This window comes from Teleopsis dalmanni, chromosome 2, assembly GCF_002237135.1.
Source record: "Teleopsis dalmanni isolate 2A chromosome 2, ASM223713v2, whole genome shotgun sequence".
NCBI classification, from domain to species: Eukaryota; Metazoa; Arthropoda; class Insecta; order Diptera; family Diopsidae; genus Teleopsis; species Teleopsis dalmanni.
The window spans coordinates 193035849-193052816 of record NC_051847.1 but is presented as its reverse complement, the minus strand read 5'-3'; the positions used below and the strand labels follow the sequence as shown (position 1 = coordinate 193052816).

Genomic DNA, 16968 nt, shown 5'->3' with positions numbered 1-16968 from the left:
ATATACATCAACTACTACTTGATGGTCATTTAATAGATTCTTACATTAAAAAACTCAAACGTAAATTCAGTTTAAGCTAATCTAATCAAAACAATTCATCAATAAATTTTTTTAATTTATATAACGCATACTTGTTACATTTGTTAGGATTCTTTATAATCTAATCATTCCTTTATAGTTAAAAAATACACAATTTTTATAAAAATATTTTGTTTACTTAATTTTAACGAATTCTTTAAACAATTCTTATTTTTTAAACTGTTCTTTAAATAATACATTCAACAAGCCCACCCTACAACAATTCATTCTATTTCTTTACGCTTATATTGTTATTTTCTTAAAATTATAATATGTGATAGATATATTAAGAATGCACTAGTAGTTTATATTAGTTAAGAATTGAAAGCAAAAATCAAAGTTTAAAATTATTTTGAATATATGAATAAAAATATACAAATGTTAAAATAATTTGGAGAAGAAAGAATAGTAATTCTTTAAAGTGCAAGAGGAATTTTCATCACATTATTTCAATCAGTTTATTTTATTTGTTTACAGTATCTCGATGTCGATTTGTTTAAGCTACAAAGAAAATATATATATATATATATATATTAGTATAACTAATTAAATTATTTAATTTGTATTTCATTTACCTGAAATTTTGGCAAATGCCAAGCTCGACTCTTCATGATTAAAGCATTTGCCGATTTCTGCACAGATGTGTGATTCCTCAACATCATCTTTCTCGAACAAATGCATCATACTAATGCCATAAATATCCATCATCTCGGAGCACTAGAAAAAAGAATATACATTACAATAAATACAATAAAGTTTGTTTTTAATAATATAAAAACTTTTATTTAAAAAAATTAAATTAATAAAATTATTTTATTAAAAAAATTGCATTATGGAACCTTCAAATAGTATGGTATTATAGCAACGATTTTTTGTGTTTTAAAATTGCAAATAAAATGATATATAACTAAGCTCTGTTTAAATACATTTAAACCGATAAATTTTTTATTTTAATTCGTAGGTATTTAAGCTATTTTAAATATAAAGCAAACTGGGGAATAAAAATACGGCATATTATCTTATTATCTTCAATTATTTTAATTCTTAAAAATAATGTAATTAAATCTTTACAAAAAAATTATTTAATAATTATTTCTTCTTTCTTAACAAAAATAGGAACTGCCTCTTTCCATTTTTGATTTGCTAGAGTATCAGAAAGATAAGATTAGGAACCGCCTTTACCTTACCATTTTACCGTAAATGAGAATTGCTCAATTGATGATGTAGATATTACAGAGTGTTAAGTTTGGATTAATCAATTATATAGAAGATGTTATGCGAAATTGGGGACTATCAGAAATTGACGAGGTTACTTATCGTTATACAATACACCATCTATATATTCGATTTTTTCCATATACGAAAAATATATGGAGGATCAAGCAAAGTTAATGAATTATATCGTTGGTTGTATTGCACTGAACGGGGTCTACTTTATCCTATTCTAATTCCATTATGTACTTGAGATTTTTTTAAACACTCCTAAACAAAAGATTGTGTTGCTTTAATGTATTTTTTTTTTACTGAAACTAGCACCATAACCTATCATCATAAATCAAGACTAACACCCATAAGCCTAACACTATTGCTTACAATTCCGACAGACTCTGAAATCTGACAGAATCTGAATGTGATTGCAAAAAAAATTAAAAATATTAAAAATGTCCATTACCTAATAGGTTCCTGATTAACTAATTAAGAATTGAGTAAAATATAAAATTACAAATAATAAAAGTTATAAAATCCTAAATAATTTTTCAATTATTATAAAAAATAATTAAGTAATATTAATTTTAACATTCTATACGTACAATTTGATAATATTTTGCTGGTAAACTGCCGCAAGCAGCAGTTGTCATATCCTGTGCACTCAAATTAGCTAAATCCAAATGTTGTTTCAAATATGGTGATAATGTCATAACAGCACCATGACAAACGCCACATTCGATTACTTCATCTATGCAAAATAATTTTTAATATATTTCATAATATAGTAAATATTAATTATTGTATACATACCATTTACAACTTTATCCATATTTGCAAAACATAATTGTATTTTTTGACAAATTTCTTTTGGAGGTACTGTACCAATCAATGTGATAATTGCATTAGCATATTGATCGACAAATTTATCACAACTTTTGGCAACTGTTTTTGGCATATGATTGCAAATATTCTCAATTGTATGTTTTATTTCTTCTTGTGTAGTTTTGTTCTTCAATTCCACTTCAAGTTTAGCCATAACAAATTCACACAATACACAAGTTGGAGGTTCTTTTATGATACCAGTTGGTTCAAGAGCAGTAAAACGTTCAGATGGCGTTAAGATAACATTACGTTTTGGAAGAGCAACTACATCATATTTTAATGCTTCATCAATTTCCACTAAAAAATCAAAATATTTGTGTGAACATCAATGCAAATAAATATTAGCTTAGACAACTTACGATCCTCTTGTTCACTCCATAAACATAAACCTAATTCACGACAAATCATTTTTGGTTCCATTTCTTTTAATATGAGCGTAGCGATTTTATCACCGTATTTATCAATGTACGTATGGCATTTGTTTTGTATTTTTTTACGCAACTTATTGCAAGATTGTTGTAGTGCCGCTTCAATGTCAGCCTAAATATGTAAGCAAATTATTAATTAAAATATATTAATCACAATAATATTATATGTCAATACCTTTGTTGGATGCTTTTTCATTTTCTTTTCAGCATTCTTAATCATCTCTTCACATAACCAACAATTTGGCGAAACAGTTTCATCATTACGTTCGAACACTATTTCAATAGGCATTTCCTCGCTATTATTAATTTCGTTTGAATCTATATGAAAATGTAAAATTAACAATTATTTTTTTTACTTTCGAGTAAAACTTCAAATATTTTTCGAAATGTTTGAAGCTTTTTGATGTTTAACTATGCTTGAGCCCGATTTAAATGCTTAACAATGGTGTTGAGTATTTGTTATTATATGCTTTTGTATAAATACAAAATTAAAATATATATAGTACTGATATAAATACAAAATGTACTGATGTCTTAACGATAAAGCATATTCGCTGTTCGAGTAGCTAAAACGTCTTCAATTAATTCAAACATCATCTTCGGTTAACTCCCGAATATTATCTTTGATCAACGCGAACATCATCATCGCGAATAGCTTAAACATCATTTTCGAGAAACTCGAGCATCATCTTAGATCAAGTCGAATTTCATCTTCGATGAAATCGAATATCATCTTCATTCAACTCAAACATCATCTTAGAATTACGTCAAACAATATCTTTGAATCAACTACTCATTCGAGTAGATCGAACAACATTTTCAAATAACTATAACATAATTTTAATGGAGGTCAAACATCATCTTCGAGTATCTCGAACACCAACTTTAATCAAAGCAAATTTCATCTTAGAATCAAGTCGAATATCATCTTCGATCAAACATTATCTTGGAATCTGTCGAACATGATCATCAAGTAAATCATTTACGTGTAGCTCAAACATCATTTTCGAGTATCTTGAACAATTAAAGTGCTCTATTTAAATGTTCGACTTCGAATTCGAGTATGAATACTCCCGATGCTTGAAAAATTGTTATGATTGAAATACTACTTAAGTACTAACTTAATTTTTCTAACTACAAACTTTTGATTAAATATAACCAAATCTGAAAGTGCATATTTACATCCAATAACTAATTCTCTGACACTTAAAATTAACTATTTATGCCAGTTTCTTTAGGATCGGTTTTCGAGAAATGTATTGTATTAAATAAATATTTACATACCAGAGGAGTTTTCATCTTCGTTACTAGATTCATCATCAAGACTTATGCCCATATCTTCCAAAAATGTATTATTATCTGTGCACAATTTAAGGGAAACACAAATCTCTTGTGGTTTAAAATCGGTTATTAACATATCAACTAATTCGTTTGTGTACGTTTGTACAAAATCAATGCATTCGGCTTGAAGTTTATTTGGCAAATGTACGCACAAATGATCCAGAACATTTTTGATGTTAGTCTGCAAATATTAAATGACAAATTCATATATGTAACTTATAATAACTTGTTTTAAAATTTACTTTTGATTTATCTTCTTTAATTTTTTCCTGTGCTTCTTTTATGGCAAACAAACAGAATGGACAAGTTGGTTTGTCACTACTATCTACAGGTGCTGGGTCAAACACCTCCATATCATCATGGTTTTCTAGATTTGGTGGACACATTTGCATTTTAGGGCATACCTCACGTGGGTCTAGACCTTGTATCAACAATGCAATGACTGCATCACCATACATGTCAATAAAGTTATGGCATTGTCCACGTATGCCTGTTGGAAGCTTGTTGCAAACTGTGTTAACCTCGCGTTTAATTTCATCCTAACATAAAGAAATTATATACAAATTTATTTCATTTTTTTTTTCTTCTATAAAGTAAATAAAAGGTGCTATTAATAACTACCTCAGTTGAAGGTGTAGCTAATGCTTCCTGTATAAAATGTAACATATATTCACATAGTGTACACAATTCTCCATTTTCAACCAACAAACCGGGATTTGCAGCACCCATTAAATGATCAATAGGTAAAGCCATACTATGTATTTGTTCCTGTGTGAATTTAGGTTCGTTAGCACCCAATTTGCGTATAGTAACTTTAATTTGAGCAGGTTCTACAACTGGCAACAATGGTCTTATTTCTCCTTTATATTCCGAAAAGTTTCCTTTTGGACAAACACCAATCAAAAAGCATGCTCCATTTGCATCCATTTTATCAACCAAAGTCTTATAAATTACATCGTAATACTGGTCAACAATGCTTAAACATTCTTGCTTAAAACCTTGAGTCTGTCTGCAAAGTCCTTCAAGTACTTGTTTGAACTCAGATTCAGTTGTATTGGCAATAAGTACATCGCGCAAATGGTTCATTAGTTGTTCGCACAATTGACATGGTATATCATCACCAATAACAGAGGCGAGTACAGCGGTATCTACTTCTTCTTTTGGATCTTCTGCGTGTTTATGATATTTACTTACACAAGCTGCAGACAAATGACAAATTCCTTCTGCGTTCAGATTAGTCTTCAGTTTAGCGTAAATATCATTGAAATAAGTGATTACAATATTCGCGCAGGCATCAGAAAATGAAGACATTTCACCGCAGAGACGTAATATATTTTCCAACATTTCATCACGATTAACTGCATTGAATTTATTTGTAATGAGTGTACCAATATGATTGCAATTGTTGCAAGTTAGTTTATATTCCTTTGGACTGGTAATTGTGGCAATTTCCTTCTTTTCTTTTACTGGTTCAACTACAACATCCTTCTCTTCCAGTGTGCCATCTAAAGCTGCAGCATAGGAACTCTGCAGAATCTTATCAATTTCCGCATTATTACAGAGTCCAGCAACTGTACAAACTTGCTATATATATTTATAGAACAAAAAAAATTATTTACTTGAACTTGATTCTTATATTTTATTGAATTAAATTTACGTTTGGATCCATTTGTGACGAAAGTGCTTCAACTAATTCGGGTATAAAATCATCAGCTAATTTGCAACATGATTTCTTCACTACCTTGAGAGGTATTAGATTGCACGATCCTTCAAAAACTTCCTTTAACTCTTCCATGGTTTCATTACTACGTAGCTGATCACGTGCTTGTTGAACCATATCTTTGCAAATCTGACAGATGGAATCATTATCAACAGGTACAGATTGCTTCTCCCATACAGTTTGGATGCAGTGGCGTACAGCATTACACCCTTTAGCATTACTGCAAAAATTCAAACAAAGAAAATTGTTAAAAGCATTTTATTTTTGGGGGGAAATACAATAACATTAAAATTAAAACAGCAGCAAATATATATATATATATATATATATATATATATAAATATATATATATATATATATATATATATATATATATAATATACATTATAAAGATAAGATAAAAATTTATTGGCAGCAATTCTTTGTTGTTAAAGTGCATTTGTTTGTATTAACATAAATAAATTTGTTCACTTTTTCAGTTCTGTGTTGAGTAAATTTCATTCTAATGATTATATTTCATTGAACTTTATTTATATATTTGATAAACGGATTGAAAACAATTATTGTTAAACAAACGTTTGATTCACCATTGATAAGCAAAATAATATTTTAAAAATGTATATAATATAAATAAATTCATTTTATTAAAAATACTTTTTAAAAATATTACTTAAAATCGTCATCTGACAAATTGCCAATTCTCATCATAGTTGTAAAGACACTATTCGTAGCTCATCTCTCCCAACATGAACTCAATGCAGTAATCGGGTTTGTGTTTTCAGAAGGGTTACAACAACAGCAACAAGAACGTGGGGAAATTACCTGGAGTACAAATAGCATCAAGAACTTTAATTCATCCTTCCTAAAGCGGGTTTTACACATCATTATTGGCGCGTTGACTTGGTAAGAAGTTGCTATTACACATCATTTACTGTCGACATTATTTTGAAAACTGCTCAGCAAAAAATACTATATGTGTAATACAAAAAAGAATCATACGTGCACTTAAACGAGGTTTACAGAATGATATTTGCATGGAAGTAGACAAAAATCCGATTGTATACGAAAAACAACGAGTAAGTCTGACGAAAAATCAAAATATTTTGGTTTCCTTGTCTTCATAGGGTCGTCTTATCCCTGCCGCATTTTTAATGCTCACCTTGGATATCTTTTTGACTACTGTATCAGACGAGAGATTAAGCTCAACCCTCCCAAGATCTCTGACATAGTATTTTTCAGCGTGATCGCCTGTGATATCGAGCAAAGGCTCAACAACTCTCTGAGCTAAAAATAACTTAGCTAAAATAACTTGGCATTGTGTTCTCCTCACAACACGACTTTATCTCTCACGTTAATTATGCCATCCGTAACGCTCGGTTCAGGCACACTCAACTCAAAAATGCACTTCGAAGACATAATAAGCTTAACTACAAAGTTACGCTGCTCTGCTATAAATATCTTATTTGCCCTCTTCTCACCTACGCTTTCCGTATTTGGCCAGTAATTATTTCCGCTCAGTTGGAAAAAATCCGCCTGTTTAAGCAGAAACTGCTTCGTGATTGCATCAACTATAAGCGTAAGTCTAACGGCAAGCACTTCTTGTTTCTGTCTTCTATGACAAGACCCAAGATCACTTGTGTTGACGAGTACCTTTTGTTACTTGTCCGTAGGTACTTCACCCGGCTTTGACCTCCCCGCTGACGTCTCCATTCCTTATACCCTCCCTGAAGACCTTATTCAAGCTTTAAACCTCCTCAGTACCTTTTCCATTATCCTACGTCAACCCCCTCCATAACGGCGACTTTCCTGACCCTTTCAGCTTTCGTGATATTGATAGAATTATGTACAGTTTGAGAACAATAATTTTTGTTGTCCTTCACCTTAAAAATTGTTTGTATTCTTAAATTGAATCAAACTATAATTTTTTTTTTAACAACAATTAAAACCATTCAACCTTATGTGCATAATAACGGGTTTCATTACAGGCCGTTATGGTCTGAAATATCACTTTCATAAACTATAATTATCTGCTAACTCGGAATGCAGATTATGCCTCGAAGATGAGGAAACGACCATGCATATTCTTTGTGACTGTCCAGCTTTAATAACGCACAGAAGAAACCTGTTTCATAAAGAATTTCTGTCACCAGAACAGATTAAGAACTCTTCTCTAGATTTAGTTCTAGACTTTATTCACAAAGCTTTAAGGGGCTTTGTTTAATCAATAGTGAAACTGGTACAATAGGTCTCTTCTGGCCGCAATACCGGCTGTTTGGCAATTTTCACGTCTACTCTTTTAATAATAATATGTGCATAATTGGCATTAAATATACCGCAATAAACAAATAATTATACTCGATACCCGTTATACAATATGCATACGTAAATATGGATTACATACATATATACAATATATAAAAAATACTATTCTAAATAAATTATTTTCCAAACTCATGCATTTATTGTACTTTGTATTTTATCAGTATTATTCCTAGAATTTCAGTTTATATGATAAAATGCTTAGTTTTGCATGAATGGCGACGATCCAATCCACAATAACAAAAAATAAAATTGACCCGCATTTGATATCGGAAATCCTAAAAATATTTCTACTTTTGTGTGAGTTTATAAAGTAAATATTTTTTTTAAAAATTGTGTGAATCAGTTTCAGTTGGATGAATTGAATATTAATAAATATAAACGAAAATTTCCACCAGCATCCCAAAGAGAGATAAACAAACCTCAGCAAAACTATGAGGACTACTCAGCCTAAGCCATTGTTGGGAAGACTTAGAAGTGAGAATATTTATTTTTATCGCATTTTATTTGAAACTGATAAGAATGTAATTTAGAAGTTGAAGTTTTTTTTATTTTATGAGATTTAAAATAATGCCTCATATTAAATATAATTTATAATAAAATTTAAATTGATGTTATTATGCGTCATTAATTTATAATATGTAAATTTTGTTGAATTTCTGAGCATGTTCCAGATGTTTTTGCGAAGTATTCATTTCATTTACTCATTTATGATTTTAAGTGATTAAGCTGAGTTGATTGGCTTAATAACAAAAAAATAAATATTATTTTATATTTTTTAGAGGGTAAAATATAATTAGCGGTTTAAATGCATGTAATCGTAATCATCTACGATAACTGAAGAGTAAATAAAATATGTTTTGTTTAATTGACAATCTATTGATGAATGATTTGTTGCAATGTAATAAATGGAATTGAAGTTATTAACAAATAATGTAGAGATACTAAAGAATCCACCCCAGCTAGCTGCAATCGTCTATCACTAATCTTAATTCGAAGAATATGATACTCCGTTTGAACTTTGTCACAATGGCGCAGTATTAATCCAGTTTATTTCAGAGAATATCGTTGTGTTTAAGTAATTACCACATAAATATAGAAAGAATGGTATTCATTTATGATCTTGTAATAACGATATACTATAGTATTAGAATGCATCCCAGAATACGAAACTTATGTAAATCATTGATTATTTAACCACACATCCCCTTAACTGTAACAGATGCGCTACCGTGTCAAATGAAACTATCTTAAAACAGTAAGAGATAAAAGTTTTAGATCCTTTGTTTAATATTATAACCCAACGACAAATAAGACAAATTCTCTAATTCTCTAATTTTTTCCTGCTGAGAATGACGTGTCTTCGTCTTATGACGAAGTTTGACAAATTCTGATCCCATCAAAGGAAATTTAAAAAAAGGTACCTTCGTTAAGTTAGATAAACTTAAAAATTCCTTACAGTTAGCGTGACTTCTTTATAGTTAATGTATCCATCCAAGACTATGCACAATAGATCTATTCTGGTTCCGGTGCATTTTGATATAGAATAGATTGTATATGTATACAAGACATTTAAAGTTGCATCAATGGCCTTCAAGCATGAGACGAAAGAGTACCGTACCGAAAGCCAATTAAGTAAGTTATAACTATTTATAAATAAATTAATATTTATAAATCATAAACATATGGTAAAGTAATCACTTGAATATGTGTTTTTAATTACCATATTATTTTTTTTTGTATTATTTTTTCATATACTAATAATAAACAAAGAAGATGGTGGTTTACAAATATATTTGTATTAATCATACGAAATACTTTGGACTTCAATCTGCTTATCTTATTTTAAAATGAAAGCAAATGAAAAGAAAGCAAATCTGATTACTTGGGAAAAATATTTAGAGAGTACGCAAATCAAACCGTGTTCTATATATTCCAATCATAAGCCTATGTAATCACTGCTCCCATTTTTTTTAATTACGTTTGAATTTTAATTGTATAATTAAATAAATACTTTTAATATTTTATTTTTTTGTTTAGTACATTATAGACACGGTATTTTTAATATTACTTCAAGTGGAAGATTTTTGATTTAAGTAAAAAACTCTATAATCAGAACTTCCTCTTTAAACTAACTAAAATAAAGTTTGTCAATATAGCTTAATCAAAAAAAGAATATATATATATGTTAGTTATGTTTATACGTTATCTTAAGCTCAGCGGAAATTTCAAGTTCAAAGAGCCGCTTTATTAGAAGTGCAAGTCTGCAAAATTTCAAGTTTCATTATAATTTTGCTTCAAAAATTATAATCCAACATGGCAAAATATTTTTGCAAACACAAATAAAATTCAAAATTTATATGAATTATATGCAAATGTATATAATATATAGATTATTACAAATCTTATTTTATATAAATGGAAAAATAATGATTTAACTACATAAAGAGATAACTCAATAATCACAACTAACTCTTATAATAAACTTCCTTAACTTTATAAATAACCATTAATCTGTCCTCATCCTCATTTCAGAAAGTATATATTTCAGTAACAAAATCCTCCTAAATAATTTTTAAATTTGATTCACTTTATGAACTGTAGAGATTAAATACTCCTCTCTACAAAAAACCTTTGATTAAAAATCTATACATCATTGAATAGAAAGCATAAAATAAAGAAAGCATAACATATGGTAATATATAAATAGATAATTTGGTTAGACAGTATTCACTCGATAAATAAAACATAAAATTTCATTAAAGTATAATTCAGCAGTAAAAATGTATCAAAAATTAAACTAAAAAAAATAATTGAATTGTTGAACTTAATTCGTGACAACACAATATCCTGTCTTTTAAACCACTTTCGCTCTCCCGATTTCAGTTAGAGATTCACCATTCAGATCTAGAATCAGAAAGGTGTCTGTAAGAACGATAAAAACTAGGGTTCAAACGCTCGAGGGTAGGAGAACTAATGCAGAACTTTATTATCTTCATAATATATCATAGATAAAGTACACAATCAACTTTAGTATTAGAAGCGCCAAAGGTAACACGCGATCCGAGATATTTTTAAAAAAAATAGGGTCTTAAGCTAACCAACTCAAAACAGAGTTATTAACCTATCTCAACGGTTTTTTGAAAGCCGTATGAAAGTATTGGGCGTAATTTAAGGACATAACAAGGCTCTTACAGATAAGATGGGTGAACTTTTTACTCTTACTCTTATTCTTGAAATATTACGGTTTATTTAAGAAACTAGTGATTAATCTGAATACAGATCTATTTAGAGTGAAAAATCGACTAACATTTTGGTATTGATACATGTGTTGTTTTGATTTCTTTAGTACTTGGACAAATTTCAAATCGTAATGAAAGTTGAAAGAGTTTATATTCTATGTTTCTAAGTAGTGTTGAGATTCAACAAATTTATATTCCAACATTAATTTAGAACCTATTGTATAAAACTTATTCTCTTATTGCTATATATAGAAAATAATATTGAGCATTCAAGATTTAGAACAGCAATTTCGAAGCTTTAAACTATTCTTAACCTATCGAGTCATTCTTATATGTGTCATACTCTATAGCTTATCTAATAAGCTAAAAAATTAATGGAAATTCACCACTATTTTATCACAATAAAAATAAATCGTTTTTAGCAATATTTATTAATAATATAAGACACATATAATTATATATATAATTATAATATATGTTCCAAAATATATAATTTTGAAATGTCTCATATATCTAACAATTTGCACCGGTAGGAAGGGTCTAAAGTCCATTTGCAACCACATTTTTGTAAAATAATATTGTAAGGTAATTTTATTAAGAAATTGTGAGGAATAAATAATGAAAAATAAATGCATATAGAGAACAAAAATATGTAATTTGAAACTCAGACAAAAAGAAAAATTTTTCACTTAAAATAGTTTTAAAAATCAAATGTGAAACGTAACACAAGTTCACTTCCACTACGCTGAAAACGCTTAATAATGGAATGAAATGCATTACTCATGCAATTTAAGTCATACGAGTAATGTTGCATGGTTTTTATTTCTGTTGTTAAAACGGTTGCTAATTTAATTAAGCATTATTGTTGAAACCAATAAAAAAAATATTTTTAAACGAATACTAAGAATTACAGAACGGAAATTAATTAGAGAAGGGATTCGCAGAATGATAACTGAAGAATAGGAAAGGATGATTCCATGTATAATATATTCCATTTTGAACCGGAAGAATATTCTAGAATATTGGCGATTGATGTTTTTAATGAGCAAAAATGGAATACACTTTAAGTATACAAAGTATATAAATTTATTAAATAAAATAAAAAAGTTTTAATTAAAATGCAAGCCTCATAAAGTGCAATACAGTCCTAATCCATTATTCATACTCATTAAAAGTAATTACAGTTTTGGGAACAGAAAAATATCGTACAATGCCATGTCAGGCCGAACACATTTGTTAATTTTTTTCTCAAAAACTGTTATAAAACAGGGATTTACGTTCATTTTTTTTAATTAGAATTTTGTATTCTCATAACTCCAATTCCATAACTAATAATTAAAAAAATATTGTGCAACAAAATCTCATAAAATTAAAAAAGGGTTCCCTGATCTATATAGAAGAAAGTTGACAAGACTGTGGGAGTAAACTTTGACCAGAACGTACAATGTTTTAATGGATATCATACATAAAAATGGTAAATAGAGTAGCTGAAGAAGTTTTGGACTGTATCATGAACAAATACGTCTTGATCAGCTTTTTACTATTGTTTCAAGGTAAAACAATCCAACCCTGTATGTTCGATTAATATACTTTAAACAAGCTTTCAAAAGCATTAAATAATTTTATAGATATCTTTGATATAGGATAGACTAGAGAATATAACGCAACTAATAATTATGCAGCTTTGCAAGAGTTTTAATGTTAAATAAACAACCAAATAGTTAAGAAATGGACTATGCTTTAAACTGAGGAACTGTTATAATTCATTTTGTTCTTTCGATTGGTAAATCTGAATTCAATCTAGATTAAGTCTCGATCTGTTAAATTTTTTTGCCTAATCGAACATTTTTAGAGTAATCTAACATTTTTGTGGTAGTGTTAGTAGACATTTATAGTTTTCATAAATACATATATCGAATCAAATCACCCTATATAAGCCAAGTAATATAAAACAGCTGTTAATAACAATGTAATCTTGCTACTCTGATTACTATTCTAGAGTGTTATACAACTTGCTCGATATTTACCAATCGAAAAACTAAAATTAAAAGTCGATTGAAAAAATTATCCCAGATCTATATAGCTAAATATGTGTTTAATATAGTTTATTTAAAGCAAAGAACGTCAGATGTTTTAAAAGTTATTGCATTTTTTAGCTAATACTGACCGTACTGCCAGTTCCGTCCGGATTATCAGCTATTCCTTATTGTTCAAGTGTAAAAAAATTGTATTCAACGTACTTAACTCATCATATATTGCCCATTCATAATCTTTAAATAGTTATTTTTGATGTAGTAGAACTGTTGTTATATTCTTTTAACATACTTCTTAAATGAAAACTGGAAACTATTATACCTTTAAAGTCAATGTATGCTAATGAGAGTATCTCATATCTCAAGAAAAAAACTATCCAGTTCAGTCCGAATGAAATGGAAACAAAAGGCTTATTTGAAAAGAAAATTTTGATTATTTTAAGTGAATTGTTGTAGCAAATATTGTTTTTGTTTAAATATTTCTATTAGTTCTTAAGATAATCTACTCTATTTCAATTTCCTGTAACTTGGACATTCTTTCGTGGTTCTTATTCCTTTCAAATGATAAAACAAAACACCAGGTAGTCAGTTAGTCTCAACAAAATTTGAAAGAAGCTTAGACACATGAATCCGATGACTATTGAAACATTTTAAGAACGATGTTCCCAATAACGGCTAATCGGCATTAAACTTCTTCTTTTCACTTTCTTCAGTTTCTTTCATTTATGTGTCTTTTGCCATACCTTTCAGATTCGAAGAAATTACCACAACAATAGCGGTGAGATCTACGCTCTAGAGCCATCGTCAATGTTATTGACAATGTAAATCTCACCATTATATATCAATATATTATTGAAGAGATTATAATATATGTAGGTATATATAAATACAAAAAGAATATAGAAATTTGTGTAAATCTTTTTAAAAACAAAAGATATTGTTTAAATTTGGTAGCCTCATTTAAACTTTGTTAAAGGTTTAAATGTAAATAAATAAAAATTATTAAATAATTAAATAAAATTGCATGCATATAATCACAACCATAGGTTATCATATTTAGAATAAATTAATTTGTTATTTTCACTGAGGGGATTTGCAGTCTACAAAAAAAGTACACACATTTATATTAAAAGAGGTGGGGTCGGCAGGCAGTAGAACAAAGGCAATAGCAACGACACAACAACAACAACAATAAATACTAAGTGTTTGAAAATATAATAAATATTTTCTTATCAAGTTTCATGTTTTTTTTCAGATTTTATTAATTTTTTCGCTTTTTAAAAAATCTATTAACAATAAAAAATTAGCACAGCGTAACAAATATTAAAAAAAAATGCATTTGAGATTGTCATACTTTAGCTTTGGAAATATAAGTGAAGAAAGAAAATGGATGAACCCGGTATACTCATTAGACAGTGGGGTGGGAATAGTATTTTTCCATATTCACCACAAAATTTAGTTGCTTTAAGCAAACCAAACACTACAGAAAGAAATATTTTACTTTTACTGTTTGTATTTGTTTATCGTAATCAAAAATTAACGCTGCGACGTCAGCAGAGGAAAAGTTAAGACGGCGTAGTATTTTTTTTGGCAATAATGACTTATTGCGTTTCTTACGAAAACTTACTTACAACAATTTAACAATGACAAATACAAGTTAAATTAAATTTATATTTTTATTTAATAAATTAAGTAAATATGAATTATTAAAATAAATTAATTTAAATTACTCACGTGAGATTGCTACACCAATAGCTCGGGCCCCAAGTGCATTTGGTTCCACCAAGTAATGGCGTTGCACTTACAACAAATGCCCCTGTAAATATAATAAATATAATTATATATATTTTTTAAAACTTCTACATTATCTTTGAACATTTTATTATTGAATTTAAACGACGCAATATAAGTAAATAAATATAAATCTTTAGCGATATTTTTTCCCAACACTTACCGAAAACAACAAAAACAATGGCACAAAGGCCAACGTTTAATTTCAACATTTTTACTTAATTTTGCTTTAAATAATTTTAAATTCACACTTTAAACTCAATTTGTAACACTTTTTGTATAATTTAAATCAAAATATTATTAAATTAATACTTTTCTATACAATACTCCAACTTCCCTATTTTAATCGTTTAGTCACTTTAGACGTCCAAATGCACAATGAATAATCGAAAAATGTAGAATTTCGTTGAAAGAATTATGACAAATGCAAAAGGCAAAAGCAAAGCAAAAAAAATGCAAACACTGCGGAATAGTGAAAATGAAACATAGGATAGTGCTGCGCAAGATGTATATTATTTATTAAAAATTTTATTTAATAATAATAATAATTATTAATAATAATAATATATTTGTATAATTATGAATTTATATAATTATTTTAAATATTCACTTACATTTACACACATTTTTAAATTAATTATAATTTTTAGCATATGTTTAATAAAATTTTAGTTACCTATACAGGGTGACCTGTATCAATTTATGTTTGTAATAGAAATAATCTATTCAAGATGAAATGAATGGCATTTTATTTTTTAAATATTTTACATACATTTACACACATTTGTAAAATAATTTAATATTTTTAGTACATGTTTAATAAAATTTTAGTTACCTATACAGGGTATCAATATATGTTTGTATTAGAAATAATCTTTTCAAGATGAATTGAATGGCATTTGTGCCAATAAATGTCATTATTAGATATTAGAATAGTACGAGTACTCATCTAAACTGAAAAATGCCTTATAAACCTTATAAATGTATAAATTTATCTACTTGGTAAAAAAGTGATAATTTTTGTATGAAAAATTAATTATACTATATTCAGACAGCCAAAATACCTTAATTTCGTAAAAATTAAATTAAATTAATTTCGACACTGCTCATACTGCCCCAAATTAAGGAAATCATATATTTTTTGTTTACAAATCAAATGTCAAAAATTACATGCTCCAAACACTATTTACATCTGGGAAATTTTAAAAGTTGATTATTATAGCTATAAAGAATGACATACAGTAGTTTTATTAGCTTACAGGTATGTGAGTTATTAATTTTCACTTTATTTTAAATTAATAACAGTTAAAGTTTTTTTACTATATTCAAATTTAAAAATTTGCACTACTTTCATTTGTCATTAACATTTATTTAAAAAAAGTATCATTTTTTTGTTATCTAAACTTTATCTTTTGCTAAAAATGTATTTAACGTATAGTTGCATTTGAAATGTCCCTTAATTTCAGCTTTCGTTTTAAAGAAATTAAGGTCATTTTTCTTAATTTCGTTCTAACCTTAAAACTGTATTTTGTATGGAAAAAACAACTTAATTTCGCTGAAACGAAGATGAAATCAAGATTTTTCTGAAATTAAGGTGTGTCCGAACATAGCATTACACAAACTATGATATATTAAATAACGACTATATAAAATTTAAATAAAGATTAAATATGGGATAAAATTACAACTGCAATAAGCATCTATATTGAGTTGCAGTTAAAAGGTGTGACTATTTTTTGTCAGTGTTATTAATATAAGAGTTAACAACCCGATATCTCACGAACTAAGTTATTACGGCATATAGTGTAGTAAAAAGAGTAGCTCAAAATAGTGTAAACATTCGTTACATGGCCATTGTTTAAAAGTATTCAATGCCCACAAAGTTTAAAAACCGCCACACTCTTTTCCACATTGGACATGGTTTT

At 28.1% G+C, this 16968-nt stretch overlaps 1 protein-coding gene across 1 annotated transcript; it reads right to left on the bottom strand.

Moving 5' to 3' along the window:
• Nucleotides 1-65: 65 nt before the first annotated feature.
• Nucleotides 66-15417, bottom strand: LOC119684931. The gene is made up of 12 exons (XM_038099072.1): nucleotides 15207-15417; nucleotides 14987-15068; nucleotides 5596-5878; nucleotides 4560-5522; nucleotides 4181-4477; nucleotides 3882-4119; nucleotides 2773-2915; nucleotides 2529-2709; nucleotides 2098-2466; nucleotides 1890-2035; nucleotides 654-795; nucleotides 66-579 (listed from the first exon to the last, which is right to left on the bottom strand). The coding sequence occupies exons 1-12, from the start codon at nucleotides 15253-15255 to the stop codon at nucleotides 575-577; spliced, it is 2898 nt and encodes a 965-aa protein (XP_037955000.1). The 5' UTR covers nucleotides 15256-15417; the 3' UTR covers nucleotides 66-574.
• Between the last annotated feature and the right edge of the window lie 1551 nt (nucleotides 15418-16968).

Coding starts and splice junctions, on each gene's coding strand:
- LOC119684931 (XM_038099072.1), bottom strand. CDS start 15,255: ATGTTGAAATTAAACGTTGGCCTTTGTGCCATTGTTTTTGTTGTTTTC. Junction 15,069..15,206: donor CATTGTTTTTGTTGTTTTCG/GTAAGTGTTGGG, acceptor TTATATTTACAG/GGGCATTTGTTGTAAGTGCA. Junction 5,879..14,986: donor TATTGGTGTAGCAATCTCAC/GTGAGTAATTTA, acceptor GAATTTTTGCAG/TAATGCTAAAGGGTGTAATG.